General features: G+C 45.0%; 2 protein-coding genes and 1 long non-coding RNA gene across 5 annotated transcripts in view; 1 reads left to right on the forward strand and 2 right to left on the reverse strand.

Moving 5' to 3' along the window:
• The window catches only part of PRKACA (protein kinase cAMP-activated catalytic subunit alpha), a 60,215-nt gene extending 58,277 nt beyond the window's left edge, over positions 1-1,938 (reverse strand). The window contains exon 1 of the mRNA XM_083430925.1: positions 1,731-1,938. Within this exon, the coding sequence (XP_083287051.1) occupies positions 1,731-1,776 (46 nt within the window). The 5' untranslated portion in view covers positions 1,777-1,938. The remainder of the gene's footprint in view (positions 1-1,730) is intronic.
• A 9,428-nt stretch (positions 1,939-11,366) lies between these two features.
• Positions 11,367-19,471, reverse strand: ASF1B (anti-silencing function 1B histone chaperone). The gene is made up of 4 exons (XM_083431014.1): positions 19,210-19,471; positions 15,168-15,283; positions 13,550-13,726; positions 11,367-12,468 (listed from the first exon to the last, which is right to left on the reverse strand). Exons 1-4 carry the CDS (start codon positions 19,316-19,318, stop codon positions 12,271-12,273), a joined length of 600 nt encoding a protein of 199 aa, XP_083287140.1. The 5' UTR covers positions 19,319-19,471; the 3' UTR covers positions 11,367-12,270.
• Positions 19,472-19,572: 101 nt separating this feature from the next.
• LOC310673092 overlaps positions 19,573-26,643 on the forward strand; it is a 118,050-nt gene continuing 110,979 nt past the window's right edge. For 2 of the 3 annotated variants that reach the window (XR_014508838.1, XR_014508839.1), the window contains exons 1-2: positions 19,573-19,902; positions 22,120-22,223. This is a non-coding gene — a long non-coding RNA (uncharacterized lncRNA). Of the gene's footprint in view, positions 20,066-22,119; positions 22,224-26,643 lie in introns of all 3 variants that reach the window. The other variant, XR_014508840.1, reaches the window with a different exon arrangement.

The raw sequence follows: 26,643 nt of genomic DNA on the forward strand, positions 1-26,643 counted from the left end.
CTGAATCCTATCCACAACTCTGGGAAGGGATTTAATAGTACATGCTGGGTCATGGACTGAGTCCACACGGAGCAGAAGTCTGAGAGCTCTCTTATAACCTTCTGTGCCAAGCCCTGGCACTTCCTTTGCAATTTTCATACATTTCCCCGCTATACCTTCTCTGTCTTTTGAGGGAGCCTTTAAGGATGGACAATTCCATGTTCAAAGAACAGTACTAGCACCTAGAAAACCTGAGTTCTGCAGTGTAACTTTGATTCACATTTTTTATCTGTAACTGAGCCCGAGCACAGCTGTTAAAGATGCTGGTATACAAAACAAGGTTGTGAGATGCATTGGTCCTAAAGAAAAATGACCTGAATTCTCCAGTGCAGAAGAAAAGGCCGAGTTTTGCACACCCACTGCTTGGATGCAATGTGGCAGGTAAAACTCATACTTAATTGAACAGGCTTGCATGCCACAAGCTCCCAAAGAAGACAGGTAAAATGAAAGAACCCCAAAGGGGTGTGTGTGTGTGTGTAGTTTTAAATAGTTTTCATGAGGTCCTATTCCAGCATTAATTCTTTGACTGTTCTGCAAGTCTGCCGCCAGCTACAAAATCCTGCCTTCCACTTCCTCGAAAGCAATCCAAGCAGACTTCTCTGTTTTCCATCTAGGTAAGCTACAAGCATACTTCCTGCTTTGTTGCTAGTCTTTCCATCTGAGGCCCTGCCTGACCAGTTTGCAGTTCCATTCTGCAGCTTCCTTTGGGGGGTGGGGCGTAGCGGACACATCCGTCTGTCTCTGCTGAATTAAGTAGCCTTCCATTTGTGTTTTAACAGGGCGAGCTGTCTATTGAACAGGAACCTGTCATACCTGCCTAAAAGCAATAGCAAAGTGTTAGCTTCATTGCACATATTCGGTACCAGCCACTGTTAACTAAGCAGCTTCAGATAAAAGAGAAAATGCTACGCTTCGTATTTAAATCTGTTTGATATATTTGGGGAGGATAACTCACCTACAAGTTACAGACAAAGTCAACACAAACTGGTTTTTAGCGCACAGGCACGACCAGAGGCAGTGTTGCCAGAGGTAGAAAACAACCCCAGCTCGCCATTATTTTTTTTTAAACCCGTTTTTCCATGCTAGAAACCCCCTTCACCGAATAAACACACACGTGGACCCAAATCGGACAAAGCATTAAAAGTAATGCTCATGGGAGGGGAAGGCGAACGCGAAGAATGGGTTGTGCTGGGAAGCCAGAACAAGGGGACTCTCTCCATGTGGAGGCAGCGAACTCGCAGGCTCCCAGGGGAGGAGGCAGGGCGGGGGCGCCGGAGAGCGCGGCAGGCAGACCGGCCGGATCGGCCCCAAAGTCCCCCGGCAGTACCGGCCAGCCAGGTGTCCCACAAACGAGGCACGGAGGGGCCGGCCGCCACCCCCCACTCCGGATAAGCCTGGCACGGCAGGCTGAGGCAAAGGCCTGGCTGGGGAAACACCCCCCCTCCCGGTCCGGGGTACCTGGTGTGAAGGCAGGGTGGGCAAGGCGGTGTCCTGCCCCGCGAGCGGGCTTCACGGGCGGCGACGCCCCCGCTGCTCCTCCACTCTCCGGAACCGGCTGCCCGCAAACCCCAGAACACTCACCGCTCCGGGAGGGAAGAGGGAGGTCCGGCGCCAGTTCCTGCCTCGGCTTCTCCCAGACTGCGGCCCCCGCTCCCCACACCCGGCTTCCTCCCGCCGCCGCGCGCACTCACCGCTCTCAATCTCGCCGCCCTTCTTGGCCGTGGCCGCGTTGCCCATGGCCAGGCGGGGGCCGGGCTGGGGCTTGGGCTGGGCCCGCGGGGAGGGGGCGCTCTCCCCGCTCGCTCGGTGCAGGCGGCAGGAGGCTCCGGCTGGGCCCAGCCAGGCCCAATCCCCCCCTCCCCTGCCAGACCGGGGTCGCCTCCGCCCCCTTCTCCCCTGGCGGCAGTAGCAGCGGCGGCGACGGCGCCACCTCCCCGCGCGTGCGCCATTGGCTAGCTTGCGCGGCTGCCGCCAGCCGATTGGTCCCGTCGCCGAAGCCCCGGTCGCAATTGGCCCGCGGACCGTGACGGCTTCCTCTCGCGCGCCCGCCCTCCTTCTTGCGCAAAAAGTGTCGGGTTGAAGCCGAAGGCTTCTACCGGCTTCTGTGATTGGCTAACGGAAGATTTAGAGTCCCACCCTTCTGGTGTGGATCCGCTAATTGGCTAGGCCGGGAGATGGGGGCTCAGGGTGCTATTATTAGAATATTTAGATTTTCCTAATTCCGAAGAATGTCCATTGTAAAGGAAGGAGGAGGAGTAGCAGTAAAACGCGTCTCCGGAGGAAGCGGGGAGAGGGCGAAAACCGGGCGTGGGGTTTGATGCTTCCAGTGGGAATTTAAAATAGAAATAAATAATACAGGGATTCCATTGTGCAGCGAGCATAGGGGTTCGCTGTTGCGCAAAGCTATTGTCCTCGGTTGACCAGTATGGAATAAATTCATTTTTGAGGGGCGGGAGCCTGACAAAGCGATGCTCGGATAAGAATGGGCGTTCAGCTGAGCTTGTGCTCAGCAGCTTGCTTTGTGTACCTAGACTAACGTTTGACAGTCCTTGACTACCCCTTTGTTCATGCACTTCGGTTAATGTATGAATATAGACTGACTGTGCCATCTTTTGAATGAATGGAGACGTTTATGCTTGTTATTGATTAACCCGGAGCGCTCTCTGATGTAGGCTGCTTACCACGCCCATAAACTTGGACTGGAGGGTGGGAGGAAACAGTGCATTTGCGCCTTCTATGTCTCTAGCTACGTGAGCGTGTGAAACAATGGCTGGGTAAAGTGAATTCAGAGGTTTCTCCGTCTAGTTTGGCCCTAATTTATCTAAATTTCCGTAGGATGACAGGATTTTCCAAATCTTGGCTGAAGTTGCGCGGGGGGGGGGGGTCAGCTTATATAACGAGCTGAACTTATGTAATAAATCTGATGCCCGAAGTATTGTTGATAGTTGTTCATTTTGTGACATACACAGTCTGCGGGTTTTTCCTGGGTTTTTCCGGAGCACGTTGTGTAACCAACGTAAACGTTATGAAGAGTCTAGACTACATTTTCACTTCACTGTTTGTTTGGCAATTGTTAACAGCCCTGGAGGCAATGTGGGACATGGCTGTCACCATGACAAATGCTTCTTAAATACTAATACAGTTATTATTTATTATGATAGCCTTAAAATGCCACAAGATTCTTCTTTGTTTTTGCTGCAATAAACTATCCCATCTCTCTGGAAGTTACAGCTAGACAGTTAACACAATACTGTACCTAACCTGCTAGGCATTATTCAGAATGCAGAAGGGCACATAACCTAAGAACCTCAGAGGTTTTACAGGGCTTTATTATGCACTAAGGGTATGTGTATGTTAAAGACTGGTGCTGGAAGATGAAAAAGCAAAAAGGCACAATAATTTTCTGTTCTTTTTAAGTGCCTCAAAGAGTGAACTATTACTGTTTCAAGTGTCTCAGTAGCAATAACTAATACACTAGTCATGACCAATACTTTTTCATGCTTTACTCAATTTCTTCTTAATGCTTTAGCCATTTTTGCTCTTGCTTAACTTTCTCTCCATCCTCTCCTCACCTTCACCTTTCATGTTATTTCTTGTGTAGCCAACAGAATGATGCCCTATTTCTATCCCCCGAGTGGCAGAAAGCACCATGAGAAAGTTGTTCATCGTTTAATGGGAAACTCATAATGCAACATTACACATGTTTGCTCAGAAGAGATTTCTGGGAGAAGTAAAGGTAAAGGTAAAGGGACCCCTGACCATTAGGTCCAGTTGTGGCCGACTCTGGGATTGCGGTGCTCATCTCGCTTTATTGGCTGAGGGAGCCGGCATACAGCTTCCGGGTCATGTGGCCAGCATGACTAAGCCGCTTCTGGCAAACCAGAACAGCGCACAGAATTACAACTTGTAACCGGTAAATGTGCTAAGCTTTGCAACCTAAACCTTATCACAGTATAAGCGAGCAGGTACTTCTCGAAGTACCAGTGTGCTTTTTTAATTGTACACTGACTGCTTTAATGGCCTCTGGCTGTGAAGCAGTTTATAGATGTGTCAAATAAAATAATAAACTAGGTTGTTGGGGTCTTGAAACAGATAACAGGGATCATATTTAGAGGGCAAGAACTTATACAGAATCCTATGTTTCAGCAGCTTTTTTTCTGCCAATATTCTCTGATTTCTGGATCCTTAGCTGAAATTGCGCATACTACACTTGCAGTCCAAAAAGAACATTAAGTATCATTCCAGATGATTCTTTAAAAACTATACTTGAACTAGTGCAATCCAGCATCAATAGTCTACATACACCTATGGAGGTATACTTCATATATTCCAAGAGTGTCATGATCCTGGCACTGAAACTAGGTTTTAAGAGTGGGTCCTGGCTTCACCTGAACCCTGATACACACAAATTAAAATCATACTTGGTTGGAAGGGATGTCAAAGTTCACTTTGTCCAAGACAACCAGGCCAAACCAGGAAGGAAATCCACCTTTACAGTATCCCTGATAGTTGACCAACCTCAGCTTAAAAACTTCTTACTAGATTTCCTTATACAGCAAAGTTATTCTCTCCAGGACATGACTGACAACTGGCTGCTCAAAAGTAGCAGTTTTATCCACTCCTATGAAAGGGATAAAATATGGCATTTAATTTTAGCTATTTTGGCTGCATGAGCATAGGCCTTATTAGTCTGATTTTGAGCACAAAGACAGAGATCAAATTAGGTCAATAATGAACACATCTGAAATCTGAACACTGAAAACCAATCACGTTTTAACAAATTAGTGCATTTCAAGTACTTATGAATATACAGCATTTTCAAATAGGATGGTAATTTCAAATTTGAAGCTACCAGTTCAAATTAATAAAATTAATCAAACACTACTATTAAAAACGTGAATAGCTTTAGGTATTTGTCTCAGCTTTGCATTTTTGTACTTCCTCCAACCTCTCCTCTGCTGGTTAAACATGAGGACTGTGGCAAATATTACATTTCCATGGTGGGGGTGGGCGTGAGTGGGGGAAGACCAACAGTAGGTAGATCCAGAATCCATGACAGGCGGAGCAAACTACCGTAGTTTGATTCTGCCGTCTTCCTCCTCCCTACTGAATTGTCCAAGGGTAATGCTGAAACTAAGGCAGAGGAAGCTCGCCAGCTTTGCCACCCCCTGGCAGCAGTGCCCCTGGCAGCAGTGCCCCATTTGCCCTAATAGATAAGCTTCTACTACTCAAATTTTAAAAATGTGTGCAGGGAAACAGTAAGAAAATAGCTTCAGATAGTGTGTTTGAAATACTGGAAGAGTTTGGTACCTGTTTGAGGTGGGTGAATTTCAGAGCGCAGTTGTACACACCACAGATTAAAATCAGTTTCCATACCTATTTAGCACTGAATTTTTTCTCATTGGGAAACTCTCAGTGGGTTTGGAGAGCTCTAACAAAGGGTCCCCAACACACTCACTGGGGTGCAATCCTCCAGGTTATTTGCAGGGGCTCACGATAGTTACACTGGATGCAAACTGATTTGTAGTGTTTAGAGAGCCATACCAAGTATTACCCAAACCTTACTGCTTTGATTTTACAAATACATGTATTGTTGGTTCCCGGGGGGGGGGGGGGGGGAGGTATAAATGGATAATTCCTGGATGCCAATATCCAAGTTTGGGGAAAATACTATTTGGTGAGAGAACTTCAGCAGAGATTTAAAATCACAGAATATGCAGCAAACTAAAGCATGGAAATAGAGGCTGTAAAACTTTAAAAGTGCATTCCAAAAAATTCACCTTGAAAAGTTTATTTCCAAAGTTTCCCTCTTCCCCTGGCGTAGGAAAAATACCATGCATTTGGTAAATTAAAAAATGGTTTACTTACAAATTATTCAAAGGTCAGATTCATGTGCTTCAGAAAGGGTTGCACAGGCAGAAAAACTTGTCTTAGTCACAAAGTGGTGAAAGTTCCTAAATTATTGGTATAGAAACTCCATAATGGCTTGTGAGAGCTATGCAGTCTGAGCTGGAGCACCCAGCTCAAATTTCTTTACATGCTGAGCTTCTCAGGTCAACTGGAGAATAATAGGCTTGATTACCCAAAGTAAGGGAAGTGGGCATGGCTAAGCCTGGCAGGACAGCTTACTCTATGGTATTAACCCATTCATGCATTAATTAGACTTAAACATATTGGTTATAATAGGCTGGTTATCCTACTTGTATAACATAAATAGCACCCCAGAGAACTTCACAAGCAGCACGCAATGTTATAATTTCTGCTTTCCTTTTCCTACCTACATCAATAACTATGCATATATTATGGAATCTTAAGGGTGGAGAGTGTCTGATGAGCAAATGGAGCCCAGATGGTAATAAACAGGCCAGTCTGGCTAGATCTCCTCTTTGAGCTCACATGATGATTTCTCCTTGTAATATGATGTCAAAGAGAGAAAAACGAGGCAGAGTTTGCTTAGAAGAAGATGTGGCTCCTGCCGTGGACTCTGCCAAAGAGCAGATGAAGCAAATTGCAGTGGTGGGGCCATGCACTGATGTAGTAAATAAGCATCTGATTAAAAGGGAGAAGGATGTACCTCCAGCCCACAGCAGACTATGAAACTTGGATTGGTGCCACCAGCTTTATTTCCCTGTGGAGAGGAGATTAAACAAAGCACAACAAAGGCAGCTATTGTGCAGCTGTAAGGTTCCCTTCTGTTGTTGTGAAATATCTGGATCGTGGAGCAGCATACGTGTTATGTGAACAGTTGGTGCCAGGAAGTGAGGACAGTATTTGAGTTTGGGGTATTTCTGAGACCACAGGGAACCTTCCAGCCTCAAATTCAGTGCAGCACAGCACAGCAGGAAGAAACAGCTCTGGTTAATGCTCCCCTTCAAGGGCCAGGGTTTACCTCCAGAAGGGCACATTGGTGTTCTTTAGGGCACATGGAAATGTAAGTAAAAGCTGTTCAAACCTGCTTTACTGCCCTTTTCAAGGGGAGGGCAGCCTATACAGCTGAAATGACTCCAAGTTCTATCTACAGCATTATTACAATTTCTAGAGGAGTAGATGCATGCATCTGTTGCAGCAAGAGTAGCAGGGAGTCCTGTGGCACCTTAGAGATGCAATTATTATGGAATAAACTTTCATGGTCTACAGTCCACTTCAGATACATGAAGGGTTATCCTGAGTTGCAAGCACATATATATGGCTGAGGTTGGTGGGTATGGTGCAGTGAAATCAGAAGAGAACACAGAAAAATGCAGTGTATGTAACAGCGGCAATCAACCACACGCAAAAAGTCATGTTGGTAACACAGACATCCTGGCATTGGCAAACCAATCACATGCTGTGTGATGAAAACCAGTCCACAACTGATAGTGCCAAACCTCTTGACTTATTGTAATGCAGTGGTTATATGTTGCAATCTCCCTTGAGCTCAGATACAGTGCACCCTTGGGAGTTTGAACTGTTCCCCCAAAGGGGGAAAACATCTGCAATCTACTCAAGTTCAAGGAGATTGGGTCTTAGTAAGCCTGCTAGGGTTACTAAACATCCAAAAAGGAAGAGAAGAGTCCAGATTCCCACAGGTCACCTGGCTGCATATTTGCCCATCAGAGAAAACCACATCATCCCTGTCCTTAAGCACTATTAGGGCTGAACATTACTTGGCTTTTTCTTGGTATTGTGGTTGCAGCTGATAGACTGCAGTAAGTATGCAAAATAAGTTTATTTGCAATAAGCTCTCAATGCTCGCCTCCACATCTTCCTCACCCTCATCCCAACATGCAACTGGAATAGTACTTTTTCATATATATTTTCAAATCCTCTTGTGCCAAGAGGGGAGTTTCATTTAGACACAGCTTAAAGCAAAGGTGACCTTGAAAAGGATTTTAAAGATCCCTTTCTCCTTTTCTTTGACAAGGAAAGAAGGTATGATAAGAGTGTTTCTTGCTGAGGTTCTTATCCCTCAGGAGAACACAAATATAGGGAAAGCCCACGCCTTTTCTGTTGTCAAGACTATTGGCAAGGCTGAGCTCGTTCTGCCTCCCCCCTCCAGTACTGAGAACAGTATTTGAGTTACATTGGCACAGAATATTAAAGCTATAAGTAGTTCAAATCAAGAGATCCCTGTTATGTATCAGAAGGCAACCTAAAGGAGTATTTTTGCACTGTTTCCTAAAGAAAAATCAGGAAACTAAGGGGTCCCAAAGTTGTCTGTCTCCATCAGGCCCAACTCATATACAGTGGAACCTCGGGTGTCGAATGTCTCCATTGACAAACGTTTCAGCTTTCGAACGCCGAAAACCCAGAAGTAACTGCTTTGGTTATCGAATGACTTTTGGAAGCCGAACATGCCACGCAGCTTCCGTTTTGGATTTCCCTATTGTACTGAGGTTTCCGCTTTCAGTTTTTGGTTTTCGAATGTTTTGGAAGTTGAACAGTCTTCCGGAACAGATTACGTTCGAAAACCGAGGTTCCACTGTGTATGCTTTAATGAGGTTCTTGTATGGGACTGTTGACATCCGTCTTTCTAAAGAGACAATGGCAGAGTGGGCCATGGGGGTAAATTCAAACCACTGGAGAGTTATAGTGCCTGCTATGGCTATAGAGATCAATACAGCAGAGACATGTTTATTGAAGGTGTCTGGTTTTGCTGGTGCAGATGCACCATGGCATTCCTTCTCTCTGCACTCCTCCCAGTGGTTATCTCTTCTCTGGTCATTGCTGTGGACACATGCCCTGTCTTTCTGTCTCCAGGCACTGCGGTCATCTGCAAGGGATGGGGACCACACGGCCTCATTTTCACATAGGAACAGCACCAATATGCAATTGTGTGAAGTTCCGTATTACAAGGATGGTCCAGTTTATTAAAAACTTAATTTGATGTCTCTGGGCAGAAAATATAGCCTTAACAGGTAGGCGGATAATGTAATTATATACGGTTTCCCCCCCACCTACAATGGGCAGCTGGAATGCTTACAGCTGTACACTACCCATTTGTACTGAATAAAGGGGGAGAGCTCCATGCAAGCCCTCTTATTCCTCTTTAGCTTGCTGTCTTGGATTTCATGCCTTCCAAGGAACCTTCCAAGGACTGTGCCAGCTTACCTGAGCAAGATCCGCCAGTCAATACTTTTTTATTGCTTGACAAAACCTAAACCACTTCCATCCTTCACATAGGAAACCTTGCTGTTGTGATGCCTAGGAACACTCAGGTCCCAGGTTTACTGAGCTTTGTTATACTCAGCTTCTTGAATCGCATCCAACAGCAAATTGAAGTCACCCCACACTGCAGTGCACAAGTAAAATTGGTTTTCTATACCCAGCTTTAGCAACTGAGCAGATTGCCTTTTAGATTAGCTGAAGTTTATAAATGAGCTAAAATTAACTCGAGTTTTGAAGCTATGACAGTAGTGGCAGGCAAGAGGGATCCTTGAATCTGTGCAAGAGGTAACTTTCCTGCCATGTTTGGCCACAGATACAAGGACCACAGATACAAACTCCTTAAAATGGAGGTTGTACTGGTGGCCAGAAGCAGGAAATAGAATATGAAATGGAACACACACTATTAGGGAAATAACAGACTGGGGGGTAAAGTGTCACGAAAGAGCGACAGCACATTTTAAGCAGCAGCATAAATGTTAAGCAACACTTTTGTTTGCAGGATTTGTACTGGCAGTCTACCTGCCGCAGGACCATGTTTAAGGTTCTGGTTATCAACATTTCAACCCTTTTTTTTTTGCAGTTTTAAAGATATGTTGTAAATCACCTGGACACACATGTAAAAGGTGTTTAATAAACAAAAGTGCAGCCAGCTTTACAAGAATGGCTTGGGGCAAGTGAAGGGTCCTCCGGGAAAATCCTGGAACGTCTATGGCCCAGAGTGTTTAGAAAGAGAGATTCTTCAAGGATCAGTCTCATTCTTCTAACCTAAGCACCCCAGCTCACATACTTGTTTTCATCTAAGTTTTGATCCGTGAATAATTATTGCTTATGCAACTGCCTGCAGAAAGCAGCGTGACTAAGATAAGTTTCCACCAATTGCCACAACTGTAGTGGTGCCAAAAAAAGAAAAGAAAAAAAGAACTGTAACTGAACTTCATAGTATTGGTGCAGCACCACTGGTTCACAAGTTACTTTTAACCACACTGCCACAGACATATACATGCTGAATAATGATCAGGTTGAAAACCTTTCAGCAGTGAAAAATGAATGTATTTAAATCAGTTAAAATGAGTCAACCAACCCTAAAAATTCTAACTTCAGTCTACTTGATAATCCATTGATTTGAGGTAAGCCAATTACCCTGATCTGGAATTTGGGAACACCGGGCATGTTTTACTTGACACACAAGAGAATCTCTGCAGCTCAATGGCTACTCATATTTCAAGCCATTTTGAAAGGGGTGCTTTGTAGCAGATACTTTCTTTATGAGGCAAGATCTAGTGGTGGTCCAGGGCAGGACACTGGAGTGTTTTGCTTATATTTAAGTATGCCATTATAACATTTGAGTGAGCATTTTATACAGGCACTTATCCCCTGGAGTGAGACTTTTGTCATCTTTGCATTACTATCTTTTACATGCTATAATACCGTTTTACTGTTTTTCTATTTTCCTGGGGCATTGGTTTGAGTCTCCTTGGGCAGGGGGGACGAATTCACACACTAGAATATGGTTTGGCATTATATCTGATCTAAACATACCACAAGTTATTTTATAAAATAAAAAAATTGACAGTAATCTATAACACTACAGGACCTGAAAATAGTAATCTGGTCGTGACCATCATCAGGGGTGGTATCCAACTTGCTCTTTCCATCAGCATAAAGATTTACACTTGCACAACAAGTGTTGTGCCCTGCACCCTCCCTAAATCTGGTCCAGAGGGTCAGGGAAACCCCCAGGACAGATTTAGGGGGCATGACTTGGTGTATTGCAGTAGGTTGGACTAGATGACCCTCAGGATCTTTTCCAACTCTACAATTCTAAGTCTTACAGATCTTTAACACTGCATACAACTATATTTTGCCACTCCTGCTTTAAGGAAGCAAATTCTACCTACATATTTTTTAACCTCGCCAAAGTAAGAGCTGTTCGACAGTGGAATTTGCTGCTAAGGAGTGTGGTGGAGTCTCCTTCCTTGGAGGTCTTTATGCAGAGGCTTGATAACCATATGTCAAGAGTGCTCTGATGGTGTTTCCTGCTTGGCAGGGGCTTGGACTCGATGGCCCTTGTGGTCTCTTCCAACTCTATGATTCTATGAGTAGTCTCTTGCAGTAAAATCTTTAATAAGGTTGTCTTGGTATTCAACCAACTAGATACCACTTAAGAATTCACAAAATAGTTTATTCCAAAAAGTTTTATTGGTCAGACATACAACGCAAAATATGTTTTAAACACCTATATGCTGTGTTCATCTCTAAAATACCAGGGAGAGAAATAGAGAGATCAAGTATCAGGGCAGGTAATAACAGAAAAGAAGGGTGTGTGACTGGAGGCAGGCCAGAAAAAAAACAAGTGCAGGCCTTTTGAAGAAAGGCAGGTTTCCTCTGTGGAGGGATTTGTAAACTTAGCCACTGTCTAAAGGAGTTGATGCAATTCCTGCTCACTGTGGCCTTGGGCAGATTTTGGGTCAGTGGTAGAAAGAAGGCCAACCGGTGCAAGCTAAAAGAGGGAGCTCTCAAAAGCAGTGCTGGGGCCCTTGTGCAAATAGGTAAATTGTACAGCTTAAATCTCATCATCCATCACCTTTTACTAAGCACAGATTGTAAAACTGGGACAGGCTTATCAACTCCTGAGAGGCATCAAGACCTGACTGTAATTGCTAGGTATTTTGCCTGCAACAACTCATCAAGACTTAGCTGTGTTGCAACAGAAAACTGTCCTGAAAAGAAGGTACCCACTATGCTAGATTCCCAGGAAATGGGTGCTCAAAATAACAAGGAAGCTCCCACTGCTCAGCCTTCTGGAGACCTGGAACAAAGGAGGGAAACACAGGGTTCTTGTTTATGCAGCTAGACTAGGTGCCTGTCAAGGGTTAGTGGCAGGAGATCCAAGTATCAATGAAGAAATACTATGACAGAACAGACCTGTAGATCTGTTACAAACCCCAACACGAAAGGACTCTGAATTGTCAATCTCCATAGACATATCAGTTGGTTCATTACCCCAAATCCCTCCTACATCTCCCACAAAAACTTGTCAGCTGCTCTTCACTGCGCAGGGTCCTCAACATTATTGTGTTTGGATCACATACAGTCCATGGAATTCTCTGGTTGCAGACCCATGGAATGGACCAAGCCTTTGATGTAGACACAGCTAGGAGGCAGGAAGCTATCAGGTTCTGGGTCTACATTTTCAATATTGTCCATCTGGTCTCTAGGACCATCCCAATTGATGTGGAAACGGGTGACTCTGGGGTTGGATGCCAAGATATTCCTCTGTAGCTGGAAGTAAGAAAAACAGGGGGCAAAGTTACATAGGTTTATGTTGGGATCAACTTTCTAGGCTGACAGCTACTCAATTCCTGCAGCAATATCAAGAAAAGAGAGGGGTAACAGAAGTAAAAAATGGTTTTAAAAGTTAACACTATTTTATTTTATGACAACATAGAGAAAATTTATATCTGGGTGTAATCCTTCCAATTTTATTTCACATTGGTAATCATTCTTACTTTTTGACATGTACAGGGGACCTACTTACCTTGCACATTGGGTTTCAAAATGGCAAACAAGACTTGAACCAAACTCTATAGTTCATAGGCTCTTAAAATCTGCTGCTGTGACTCAGTAACCCCAATTTTCTTTCAATGCTTTGAAGCCCTTTGTCAGAGCACAAACCTTCCCAGGAGGGAATCATCAATGTCCCCTCAACTCACAGAGCTGAGTAGGTACCTTACTAAACATATTAATCTTCTCTTTAAGATTTAAAGCTCCCTCAAACTACTCTCCTGCAGCCACATCAATCAGCACATAATATGATGAAGATGCAATTACAAGCAAGGTTTTATCTGTAGCAGGCCATTATCACTACTCTATTCTACAATAGTGTATTTAAGTTGTGCTATAACTCCTAGAAAAAAATCAAAGCTCCATGCTATATCACAAGGGCTGCCCACTCCACAGCTTTCTGGTCAAAATGCACTGTTTTATTCAGAATGCAGGCAATAAATTAATACTGAGCTGAACTCATTGTATAACTTTCTACTTCATATTGTCATCCCAAATAACATCTACCCTCCCCCAGCGCAGCATTTTCCAACACTGCAAAGTGACTGGGTCTCAAATGCTACTTCTCTGGCCTCGCAAGGATTTTGTACTCCCCAAAATAAATGGGAACCGCCAGGCTGGGGGCCAAATACAACCCCCCCCCCGGTCTCTCTATCTGGACTCTCCCCAAGCCACACCCCTCACTTGCCTTGCTTTGCATCCTGTTAAGGGTCCCCAATCCAAATTCCCAAGGCAAGGACATGGCCTTCATGAAGGCCAAGATGATGGACAAGCTGCTTTTATCAGATCAGTGTCTCACCTGGGAGAAGTCTGGCTTGAGGGGTGGGTTTTCTCTTAGCTCAGGATCCATATATTCATTGTTGACATAGTATCCAATGCGGATGAATTCTTGGCCCAGATAGGTACAAGTGATAAGTATTACTGTAACTCCCACAGCATCACTTTCAGGGATTAGATCAGGGTTGGGGGCATTGGCCTGCAGAGAAAACGGCAACACAAGGTAAGTGACATTTTCATCCTGCCTGCTTTTAAAAGAAAACTCAGGACAACATGCTTGAGGCTTTTCCATTTCATCCCCATTGCAATTCTTGAAGAATATAAAAACTTTAAATTACCCATTCAGTTTCTGGGCTGAGTGGAGATTTGAACCTAGGTCTGCCTGGTCCAATCTTGAATGACAATACTACAGAGTCCTCATTCAAGATCCATTGAAGTGTATATAACCAGGAATGGGCTTATGTTGGTGGAACAAAGTGATACAGTTATAGAAGAAATGCCAACAGACTGGAGTTCATAATCAAGGCTTTTTTTATTTCTCTCGCTGTTGTGCAACAACAAAGACAAGCAACAAAAATATGTAGTCTCAGAAAACCAAGCAAAAGATTCAGGTAATTATCCTCATGTCAGTTCACCATGATTGTAAAATTATTTTGGAGAAAGAAAGGTAGACTACAGGTAGTAGAAAGGCCAAGGATGGAGTTATACTTCAGCACAAATTGAAAGCAAGTAAGCAATGCAGTTGCAGTTCCAAAGCCAGTGAACTGGGCCACTAATTTAATCAACCTCCATCTTAGTTTCGTGTTCTAACAAGAATTGCTATCCTGAAAGCACTGGCTAACTATGTCGTTAAGAGTTGTACCATCCCAGAATGCAGCAATGCCCTGTAATTACTACAGTAATGTTATCAGCACAGGTCAAAGAGCCACATTTTTTTTTCTTGAGCAAAAAGGATTTGAGACTTTGATATTAACACATTTATGTGTTTATATCAGGAGCAGCAATTCATTTTCAAGAATCACTGTTTTCCCCTAAAGGGTGGGAAAGCATTTAATCATCACCTCCACCAAAATGAAACAGCCTTCTCAAGCTGCAATTCCCCCCAAACACCAAGTAACACTGGAATACACTGCAGGGCTGTCATATGCCACTCTCTCTCCATCTCCTCATATTAGTATAGCAACACCAGGTGACTTTTCATGACTAATGTAGCCCATGTTTTCTCAACCTAAATAGCACTCTAGCCACACACAATATGGATATGCTAATGATGGACTTCATTTGCATGGTACTTTAAAAAAATGTTGACATACTCAGAAAAGCATAATTTTTTAAAAAATGAACTTAATTCAGAGTTAGAACACAAACTCCTCTACTTTACAGCTACCTTTTAATTTTGGTGGACATGCTATTGCCCAGTTATAGATAACTGAGAAATCCAGATTTTAGTGCATTTTCTCCAGGTAACAATCACTTCTCTATTAGGGAAAATTAAAAAAGCTTTAAAATGAAACAGGAGGTCCCTTTCCAATGAATCTGTCAATCTTTCTCCATTGTCTGACTTTAAAGAGAAAAATCTAAAGATTGGAGCCTTAGGCTGATCTTTCCTATCCTTCTCCAAGAGATAGCTCTAAACTTACTTCAAACACAAACATATGCCTCCCAGCTGGAACAGGTCCCACCAGCACTGAGTCAAGAACTTGGTCATATTCCTCACTCTCTGCAGAGCCCACATAGATGATCTTCCACTCCAAATCTGAAAGGTAAAAGCAACAAGGATCAGTTGGCAAGAGTGTGGGCACCAGAATCCTAGACGTATTGAGGCAAATTTCCCTTCATCTTCAGAAAGCCAATTGAAATACACCATTAGCACCAGTGTTTAGAGAATGTGTACACCAGTTCAAGCGCAGGGCTGAATAACCTCTATTGTTTTCCAGTGTCTCAAAGAAACCTTTTTATATCCACAATTCATATTGTTAAACAATGGTGGGGAAATTTTGAGTGAATATTGATGTAATGTTTGCAAAGCAATGGGCTCAATCTGGAAGCACTCTCACAGCGTTCAGTACAGATGCCTCTCTCTCTCTCTCTCTCTCTCTCTCCAGGTCAAGGCCTGCAAATCTGCCATTTAAGTCAGCAGTGGGCATCACTCATAATCTCATCAAGATTCCTCACCACAATCCTTGGAGCAGCTTAGTAAAAAGTTTATTTTACATTGTTTCTTTTCTTTTTTTAAAATGAGGTGCAGATACAATGAAATGCAAATATACAAATAGAGTTTTAAATTCTTTTTCTTTAGAAAAGCCAGATAGCTTTCCTGCATAGGGGAGGAGCAAACTGCAAAGGTTCCCACCATGGGTGAAGAATCTGCTATGCAAAATCAGCTGTGACTTCCAGTTAGCTATTATGTCTGTCTTGAACCTTTATGGATCATCTCATTAGACAAAAGTCAGAAAATATTGTACACAATCTGCTATGATAGACCACTGGTGCAGCTATGAAGGCTAGTAGTTCTCTCACATGGAACAGTAATGCTAATTAACAAGAACTTGGATCCAATGATGTGAGGTCATGAATAAATAAAGTCCACTGTTCCACATTTTTGTGCCAAAAACAATGCAAGTCAAAAGGGATGTTAGCAAATGGAGCAATCATCAGGAGCAACAAGAAACTATAAGGAGCTGTGAGGAATGTGCAAAAGTATCCCCATTTGCTCACCAGAGATCCCTCTTTGCTGTCCTGGCTTCTTGCTAAGAAAGAACTCTTAACAGGAGATTAGAATCTGAAATAGGAAGTTGATCCTATGCTGCAGCTCACTCTCATGTGTCTTCTTCTACAAACTTTACTACTTTGCAGGTAGCGCTTTTTTGGCATCTGTCCACAAAGGTTATTAAATTTAGAAAACTTGCAGCTGCTCCTAAGTTGGAAAGGCCATACACATCCTGCCCCAAAGTAAAGGATCTCACTGTGATTTTCTGTACCTCCATTTCTCCCCAATCTCAACACTCTTAAGAGAAGTCTGGTCTTAATAATGTATGTGAAGGCCCTATGCTTTATTTTAAAAAAAGCAATGGCAAAACTTTGCATGATGTATAAGTTATGTGCAACTTATCCCTGAGGGAACCAGGACAGTCAACATCCCCCACTACAGCCCTGACATTAAAACATGCCCCTCTGCCAATCCTGCTCTGCTCAGCTGACTCCCTGCTTGCAACTTCTGAAGCTTCACCAAGCACTGCCCAAACACTTTCAAATATATCTTTTCCAGCTGTAAGGCTAGACATTCAGTTCTTCTAATAAAAACTGCAATTCCCAGAATACTGAACTATGCACCCAATACCAAATTTCATGGTTGTATAGAAAAACAGAGGAATCAAAATAACAGCATGTGAAATGATAAGAAAGGTGAGAATAAGATGCTCACCTATATTTTATGGCAGTGTCCCCCCTTTTTACATGCTATTCTCCAAGTTTATGCATAATATAAACCTGTCTGCATGATAAGCTACTTTATTTTAAAAGCCTGACTTACAATTTTTCGCTGTGGAGAGGGCCATAATTTAGTAAGCTCTTGATTTGCACTTGTGCCTGCTGCTCATAAGAAAACCAGTAGCCTAAATCTAAGGTTAAGGAAATGACACACCTTGTAAACCTTCAAGAGAACAACCATTTAGAAAGCCAGATTTCTCACAATGTTCCACAATGACATTTTTAGCCCACTCCTACCCTGGGACAGAAGCAGCAACTTTCCATCAAAGCAGTCCTGAACCAAGTCAAACTTGCTTCACACAATCCAATGTAGTGGAAGATCACCAAGGAGTAGAAGTCAGGAAGGCAGTGATTTTCAATTTAACAATCCAGAACCCACAATTAAAAAGGGAATAGTAGGGGAAGAGACTGGTATGGTCCCAAGGAGTGGGCAGAATGGTACCACAGAATAAAGGGACTTTGGCATTCTCTCAAAAGAGCAGTTGATAGGGCTAGAGCCAATGACAGGTAGTCAACTTATTCTAGTTTTCCCCCATGTTCATCCTTGTTGAGTACTGAAATGGTAACAGATTAAGGAGGAGCAAGATGATAACCAGTGCCAGTGCCTGGATAGGATGAAAGTGGCAGATGAGGGTTAGCTGAGGGCAGGTTGACTTTAGTGGGCCACTGCCTCATTTGACCTAACACACCAGCCTTCATGATTTTACACTAGACCACTGCAGTATCTAATGAAGAATTATTAAACACCATAAGAAATTGACAACAACAAACATTCAACTGAAATTGAAAGATTTCAGATAAGAAGTTACCAACTCTATAGAGTATAACTCCTAGTTTTGCTATGTTACTGACTACCAATGAATGCCTAGGAAGGCATAGCTTTTAAACATGTGCATCTCCCAAGCTTACTATTGGCTAATGACCAGCTGCATTCCCACTATGGCATTCAAGAAACTCTTCCTATAGGAACAAATAAAGAGCCTATGATTTATTGGGGGGAAAGAATACGGACATTCATTGCAGAGCTCTCTGCTGATCTCATCAAGCAGCTACACCTTGCCCCCAACAGGGCTGCTGGCACTGAGGCTTCCAACAGGGGCTCCCAACAGTGTGTAACAACCTCCACCCCTAACAGCCAATGCTATTTTATTTCATTTAAATCAGCAGTAGGCAACCTAAGGCCCGTGGGCCGGACGCAGCCCAATTGCCTTCTAAATCCGGCCTGCGGATGGTCCAGGAATCAGCGTGTTTTTACATGAGTAGAATGTGTGCTTTTATTTAAAATGCATCTCTGGGTTATTTGTGGGGCATAGGAATTCTTTCATTCCCCCCCCCCCCCGCCAAAAAATATATTCTGGCACACATGTTCTGAGGGACGGCGGACTGGCCCATGGCTGGAAAAGGTTGATGACCCCTGATTTAAATCCTACCCCAAGGAGCTAAATGAGACACACATAGCTTTCCCCCTCAACCCACTTCTAAAAACCCTGTGATGTAGGTTAGATGCCAAGCTCAAGGTCACCCAGGGAGCTGCCTGGCTAAGTAAGGATTTGAACCGTGGTCTCCTCAGCACAAATCTCCACCCCCACCCTGGCTCTTTGCCCAGACCAACAGTATTGCCGGCTGGGGCTTCCTGGCAGAGGCCAAGGCCTCATTTAGCAGAATGGTCAGAAGGACACCCCACATCCGGTGGCATTTTGAAGTGTGTGTGTTTGTGTATATGTGTGTGTGTATGTATATGTGTATTTATATGTATATGTATATGTGTGTGTGTGTGTGTGTGTGTATATATATATACACACACACACACACACCCCATCTCAAGAGTAGCCTCGCCCCAATTAAGCTGCTAAGTCTCTGCAGGCCAAAAACTTAAGGCACCAAGTTCATAAAAGCTATATTTTTATTTTTAAAGGCACTTAGAAGGTATAGCGCCCAGATAGCAGCCCCCGTGTGGAGAGCCGGGTCCAGGCTGGCAAAATAAAGCCACAGCGGAAGCCCCGGGAGTGGAGGCGCGCGCGTGGGGGGGGGGCACGCAGCCCTGCCATCCTGGGCGGAGGGGTGGAGGCTCCCGGGCGTCGGTTGCGGGCGGCCGCCTCGTGCGACGGAACCTGGCTCGGGCTGAGGGTCGGTTGGGGAACGAGGCTCCTGGCGCGGGAGCTTCTCTCTCCCCCCCCCCCCCCGCGTACTCACCGTGAGGCAACGCCTCCCCGCACTCGAACTGCACCTGGAAGCGGAGCGGGTGGCCGAAGGGGCTCGGGTTCTCCAGCAACGAAACTCCCAGGACAGACACCCGCGCCATGACAGATCTCTTCTTTTCCCCCCGCCCGCCTTGCCTGCTTCCTTCTCCCTCTCAAGCCCAAACGCCGAAAGCCCACTCCCCGCGCGCCGCCGGCTTAACGACGGAACGGCGGAGCCACCAATCCCCGCGCGGCGATCGGAGACGCCGGAGCCAACCCCAGAGCTTCGCGCCTCGGCTCCCCCGCCTACTCCTCGCGCGCGGCCACGCCCACCGCTCCCTCCGCCAATCCGCCTGCCCGACTCTGTCCCTGGCGGGAGCTAAATCTAAACAATAAGCGTTCGACTCCGAGTCTTCCTCCCTCCGCTCCCCTCCCCTCGCGCGCGCTGACCTTCGCCGCCCACAGCCAATCAGCGCGCCTTCTGCCTGTTCCGTTCTGCGCGCTCAAAACGCGCAGGCGGCCAATTGGTGCCTTTTGGCGAGTTATTAAGGGACCGGAGCCAACGAGGAATTCGAAAGACGGGCGAGGAAATGTTCCTTGGCAAGCCTAAAAGTCCCACGTCACGTGCAGATCAGTTTTAACGTTGTACAGTGGCTTAATAAATGAAATCCCTGCAGGGTTTCGAAGAGCGTTCATCAAATCTGAGGTGAAGCTACTGCAACTGGCTTCTGTCTCCGTCTTTCCGTCTAGACAGAACAGGAAGGCCCCTAGGTGGAAGAACTAGTCGACAGAAGGAATGTTACATTTCAAGTACATGGCTTCCCGCAAAGAATCCTGAGAGCTGTAGTTTCCCCCATTAAAAAAAAAAAGTAAAGGTAAAGCATCCCTGACAGTTATGTCCAGTTGCGAACGACTCTGGGGTTGCAGCGCTCATCTCACTTTACTGGCCGGTGTTTGTCTGCAGACAGTTTTCCCGGGTCATGTGGCCAGCATGACTAAGCCACATTTGGCACAACAGAACACCAAAACCAGAGCAGCACACAGAAATGCCGTTTACCTTCCCGCCGGAGCGGTACCTATTTATCTACTTGCATTTTTTGGCGTGCTTTCGAACTGCTAGGTTGGCAGGAGCTGGGACCGAACAATGGGAGCTCACCCCGTCACAGGGATTCGAACCACCGACCTTCCAATTGGCAAGCCCTAGGCTCAGTGTTTTAGACTACAGCGCCACCCATGTCCCTTAGTTTCCCCCCTTACAGATACACAGTTCCCAGCACCCTTAAACTACAGTTCCCAGAATTCTTTGAAGAAAGCCATAGATCTTAAATGTATGATGTGGAGTGGCCCCGGGGGGGGGGGAGGCAGGATATGCTACCCTAAAACAAGGCAAGGTAACATCTTTATGACCTGCTCTGCTGCTTTATCAGTATATGAGCAGCACCATTTCTCTGGCTGTATCTTCACTGCCACCAGTGCCCCCCACGTCCTATTGTTAGCCCTCAACTTTTCCTTAACCCTTGTCTTTTCAGTAATTGCAATACCTTTTTTTGCAGTATTGCATCATATCTGTGTTAGGCACAGCAGCTCCTAGTATATACACAAAATTGCTGTGAAGCATATTTATAAATGGCATATACAATATTTTGATGAGAAATAGCTCAGTAGCCACAAGTTGATTATCACGGTCATGGATTGTTTGGATGCAGAGGAGGGGTGGGAGGTGCCACCAGCTGGGGAGCTCCCAAAGGAACCCCCATGCGAAGAAAGCTCAGAGCCAGGGGATTGGTGGTGGGATGATGATGAGTGGTCAGAGGGAGAAGAGGGGGCAGTCTGGGAGATGTCAGAAACTGAAGAGGCAACAGGGTTTAGTGAGCAGCAAGAAGCTATGGCAGAGGGCAGTCCAGAATCAGAGGCAGAAGTGGAGGCTGGAGAGGAGTGGGGACGGGCTTCTGAAGAAGTCTCTCCCTCCTGCTGTGACCGGCTCACCTCCCCGCTGGTTTCCCAGAACACACAGAGAAATGAAGATGTCAGAGCAAAGAGAGACAAGACAAGCCTGAGATTGCTTGGGAGGGATCTGGGGGAGGAAGAGTCTTAGGGACTGGTGGGGAGGTGGGGACCCTCAGTCCTTGCAACTACCTCATTGGGGTAAGACCTCAGAGCCATAGCTAGGTGATCTTGTGCCCCTGGCAGAACTGTCCAGATTGCGCCCCCAGCCACTGACAAATTAGCTCTTCTTTCTGCCTCTTGAGAGCCAGTGTGGTGTAGTGGTTGAGAGCGGTAGTCTCGTAATCTGGGAAACTGGGTTCGCGTCTCCGCTCCTCCACATGCAGCTGCTGGGTGACCTTGGGCCAGTCACACTTCTCTGAAGTCTCTCAGCCCCACTCACCTCACAGAGTGTTTGTTGTGGGGGAGGAAGGGAAAGGAGAATGTTAGCCGCTTTGAGACTCCTTAAAGGGAGTGAAAGGCGGGATATCAAATCCAAACTCTTCTTCTTCTTCTCCTCCAACCCACCCACCCCATTCAATTCACCCTCTATTTAAAAGCTTTTCTTATGAGGCAATAATCAATATTTTTATTTATAGACATATTTATGGACATATTTTTAGCCAATTTTGTGCGCCCCCCTGCTTGCGCCCCTGGCGGGGCGGGGCCCCACCTTGCCACCCCTAGCTACAGCCTTGCAAGATCTACTGGAGTTACTGTGATTGCTAGGCCTACACTGTTTTGGTTTCTTTGAATAAAGAGTTAACTTCACTGACACCGGGTGTTTTATTACTGATCTGTTCCTGACAAGTATAGCAAGTTTGTATTTAAGTTTGTTGGTAGTACAAACTTAACATTGCCTTTCTATACTTGATAGTTAACTTATGGCTGTTGAATTAGTTTAAGGCTGTGTACACATTAATGTTTACTCTGATTCTAGTGAGCTCCCACGGCTGACATTTGAAGCTACGATGTGTGTCGCAGGTGTGAAGCAACCAAGCTGATAATGTGCATCAGGTGACGACAATCCCCACCCTCTCTCTGGTATGTACAGCAACATAAAATGTGACTTAAACTGTGAGGTGTATGTGTGGTCTCACTGTGTTTTAAGACACTAATGTGTATATAGCCTAAGTCAGGGGTAGAGAACCTGTGGCCCTCCAAATCAGCCCCCACTAGCATGGACAATGGTCAGGGATAATGGGAGTTGTAGTCCAACAGCACATGGAGGGACACAGATTTCTTTGGTTCAAACGATGGTTTAGGATTTTGGGATTGCACTTGCAAGTTCTTGTTAGCCAGGAATGAAGTGATTATGCAAGGCCACTGAGTATGTTGCTTTCTTTGACTGCAATATTAGTCTGAGGTACAAAAGTGTCCCTCAGAAATACCGAAAACCCTCCAAGCAGTGTGTACATGCCTAGATGGCATAGATAATAGAAAAGAAGCTAGGGTTGTCAGCTGTCATATGGGGTTGCTATATTCCACAAAGGGTGGAATTGCAGCATAGCTCTAAAACAATTGTTCCGTCATTGCCAGGATTTCTGTTTGTGCAATGGAACATTCTCTCATGGGCCCTCTAAATCTGTTCTAGGGGTTCTCCCAACTCTGTAGAGCAAAAACCCTTGTGCTGGTATAACTCAGTGTATTCTTCAGCCTTATGGGTTGTATTCTACTATCTGCATCATTTTATGAGAAAGCTGGCTGCTTTTCAGCTTTAGATGGGCTTTATGTGGGACATGTAGACGAAACATGGTCTTGTGAAATTACACAGCCCAACATCAGATTCAATTGAGTTGCTGTCCCCTGCATGCACAGCATCAGAGCACCAAAACATTCTGGTCTGGGTGCTTACCATACTGGCACACTAGCACTGCAAAAGTCAGTACAGTCATACCTTGGGTTGAATATGCGTCATGTTGAGTGCGTTCGAGTTGCTCTCCGCGGCAACCCGGAAGTAATGGAGCGGATCCCGTTCGCATTCCAAAGTACCACTGTACAGGGGAACCTGACTTAAAGGTGACAACACCCATCTGCTGTAACTGTAAGGACAGATTTAAATCAGGCCTAAGAAAGGGTAGTTTAATCTCAAAACGCAACTACACCGCAACAAGATATGAGGTCTGCTTGTGCAGTGTGGGCAACGGTCTGCTGCCTAAATTCCCTGATCAGCAATTGGACAAATCACTATGAATCCCTCATCCCCTTCTTTGCACTAACAGTTGCATTTTCTGGCTAGAAGCATGCAGTACAATATAGCAATATTACAGTTTTGCTAGCAAAACAGATTTGTAGATGAAGGTCTATGGAGCCTATGGACTTAAATGTATATATACAAATGGGGTTAGGGCCTCCTTACCACTTAATCTGATGTTCAGTTGAGTACATCCATGAGCACTGATTTCAGTGGGCATAAATACAGTATGTCTGTGTGCATAGGATTCAACCCTGGAGGTTTTAATAGACCAACAGCTGCACATGGCCTTGTGCTCAGGCTCTCTATACCTTCTTAATCCCAGCTGCAGCTTCACTCTCAAGCTCCATCTGCCAACATTCAAACATGGAGGGAGATCAACACTTATCCATACTAGGTTTGCCAACTGCTGTGCTATGCAGGTGGGGAGGAATAGTTCAGGACAATCTGTGCATTTGTGTTCTACCCCCTGCCCCCAGATCTGCCTTTTACCATAATGTAGGGCTGTTGAGAGGCATTCTTGCAAGTTTTAGCCCACGCCTATCCCTGTTTTCTCCAAAATAAGTTAAAGTGATCTCAATTAGATTTCCTTCCAGGTAAGTAAGCTAAGGAAATCTATTCACCATCATCCATCATCCCTTATGTCCCTGATGGGTTAACACACTTATTACATCTCAGCTGTCAAACCTGTCAGAGCCAATGCTTTGGCTCCCAGCTGCTGGCTGGTTGGAATGGCAATGAAGTCAGTATCCTGGTCCCACCAGCAGAGAGCAGGAGTCATCCTTATCTGAGCTGCAGTACTTGTGCTGATGAATCTGGGCTGGGAGTGACTTGGTTAGGGGGCAGAACAGTGGAAGGGCTCCCAGAAGTTCCCAGTTGGCTCAGATTAAGACCGACCTAGCATGAGACATGTGCCAACCGATATCCATCCACATATACAGAAACCTTTGTGTATGCATACATGTGTATTGGCATGTGCATTAAAAATGCAACTATGCAGCAGAGAAAAGTAAGCCTTTCCTCTGGGTACCCCAGCAGATTATTTTTGCTGCACACCCACACAGTTCCACACATGCACGCCCAAAGGAAACAGCATGAAAATAAGCCTCCCATATGCACAAACCCTTTCTCTCACCGAGACATTTGCATCCTCCCATGGTGTGCTCCTATTATATTAATGGTAGAAATAATCGCGCTTATCTCTAGAGTAACCTTGAGATTCCTGTGTAGTGTTTGTCATAGTAATGATCATAATTGTTATGTTATTTATATAGCCCCCCACCTATGCCAATTGGTGCCTGGGGAGCTTAATATCAAAATTCAACAATAAAATACAACAAGGCCACACTAGAAATCTATATTTTTATATATAAAAACGTTTCTGGTTTTTTTTAATAAAGAGAGAGCATGTGACGAGACATATGGTTCAAATCCCTCACATCCCTGCAAAGCTGCTTGTGGCTAAAAGCCCGTCAAGAGAGAGAAACCACAGGCTTGTAATGTCTGCAGGTAAGTGGTTAGATAGCAGATGGTCTACACCAATTAATATCTGACCACAAACGAGAGGGTAGCATGTTAGGAAGCTCCTAGGCATTCGTGCATCCCCCCCACATGCCCAGTACAGCTACATAAAGCACTCCCACCCCAGCACACTTGAACAGCAGAATATTAAAGCACACATCTTGAAGGCTGAAGCTGCAATCCAGCACAGAGCTGAGTGTTCTCAAGGTGTGCCTAAATTGTGACCCGCGTGACTCTGCCTTCCTCCAGCAAGTCGCATCTCGGCTACCAGTAAGAGAAGTAACAGGGGTTCCTGCTTGTGTGTGCTAGATGCTGTGTGGTGCAAGTTACACTTCCTTAGCAACATCCACTATAGTGCTGGAGACTAGAGAAAGGGGAAGAAAGAGTGGGAGAGGGTAAGGAAGGAACTAATGGAAGGGAGGCTGAGGAAGTAACAGCATAAAGAATGTGACAAAGAGCTGGAGAGGAATGTGCATGGGGGAGGCACTCTCTCTGCAAAAACATGGCATCAGACTAAAAGTAGAACAGAAGCTATGTTCCTTGGAATTCACAGCTCTCTGGCAGCAAGCAACAGAAAACCCCTAATTCTCAGAGTATTAAGTAAACAAGGAAAATAACAAAGAAAGTCCTTGGAAGGAATCCATCCCAATATGATGGATTAATAGAGGTCTTGGAGGAGAGATGTTTTCCCTTCCCAGTTACTGATCCCTACCCCATCATTTAATATGCACATTTAAGATAGGCACTCACCATGGGCATGGCTAGCTGACCAATCACTGACCAATCACATCGGTTCTGCCCCCCTAACAAAATTTCTGGCTACGCCCATGGCACTCACCAAAGGCACATTAACTGCCACACAAACCTCCCGTACAAACCCTCAAATCTACAAGTGGCAGGACATGCAGACAAGGCGTCAAGGAAACACCGAGAAATAGTCACACACAGTGCTTCAGGGTTTCAAGTACTTTGGAACTGCAAGAAAGAGATGTCTGAAGCAATTTGGAAAGAACTGATTGAATTTTCATTCTGCGATGGAATTGAAATATAGCAAAAGGGATTGTGAAGTGAAAGATGAAACCCAAAGCCCAGCTCTTCCCCGACTACAGTCCAACTTGTCCTTGCTCAGAAGCACAGCGTTCCCACACCTTGGCAGAGGCCCCTTTATGTGGTATAATTAGCCACAGCCTTGCAACACAATCAGATTGTTGGTTTCACTAATAGCCTGGAATTATGTCAATTTGGAGCCATTTCGGAAAGATCCGTGAGAGCAGGGGAAATGTTAATAAGGAGCCTGCACTGTTGCTAATGGACTACACAGGGGAGGGCTGTGTGATGGCCCATCTACATATGGGACTTGATAAGATGCAATGTTTTTGGTGGTGAAAACTAGAGGCACAGGCCCATCAGGTGACCTAGGAATCTCCCAATATGTTAATGAAGATTTCTGAATAAACAGAATCCTTGTACAGTGGTACCTTGGCTCTCAAACTTAATCCGTTCCGGAAGTCTGTTCCAAAACCAAAGTATTCCAACCTTCAAGAAACAGAAGAGAGCAGCTCTGGATTGTATCCTGCAGACTTGCTTCCAAACCCTTTCACCAAGCAGCTAGAACCAGTTCACCACCAGAACACGAACATTCCCCGTCCTCTTTCCAGACGAGTAGCAATTGCTGCATGAAGCTAAACATTTCCTCTCGGGGTGCTCAGTGCTCTGAACAAACAGAAATGACCACTGATCTAGTTGGTT

This window comes from Podarcis tiliguerta (genome assembly GCF_965153285.1).
Source record: "Podarcis tiliguerta genome assembly, chromosome: 2".
Lineage (NCBI taxonomy): Eukaryota > Metazoa > Chordata > Lepidosauria > Squamata > Lacertidae > Podarcis > Podarcis tiliguerta.

Excerpts from the sequence above, each read along its gene's own strand:
- ASF1B (XM_083431014.1), bottom strand. The coding sequence starts at position 19,318 with ATGGCGCGGGTGTCTGTCCTGGGAGTTTCGTTGCTGGAGAACCCGAGC. Across the intron at positions 13,727-15,167 it reads GGCATATGTTTGTGTTTGAA|GCCAATGCCCCCAACCCTGA; the intron begins GTAAGTTTAGAG and ends TTTTCTCTGCAG. Across the intron at positions 12,469-13,549 it reads TCAAGCCAGACTTCTCCCAG|CTACAGAGGAATATCTTGGC; the intron begins GTGAGACACTGA and ends TCTTACTTCCAG.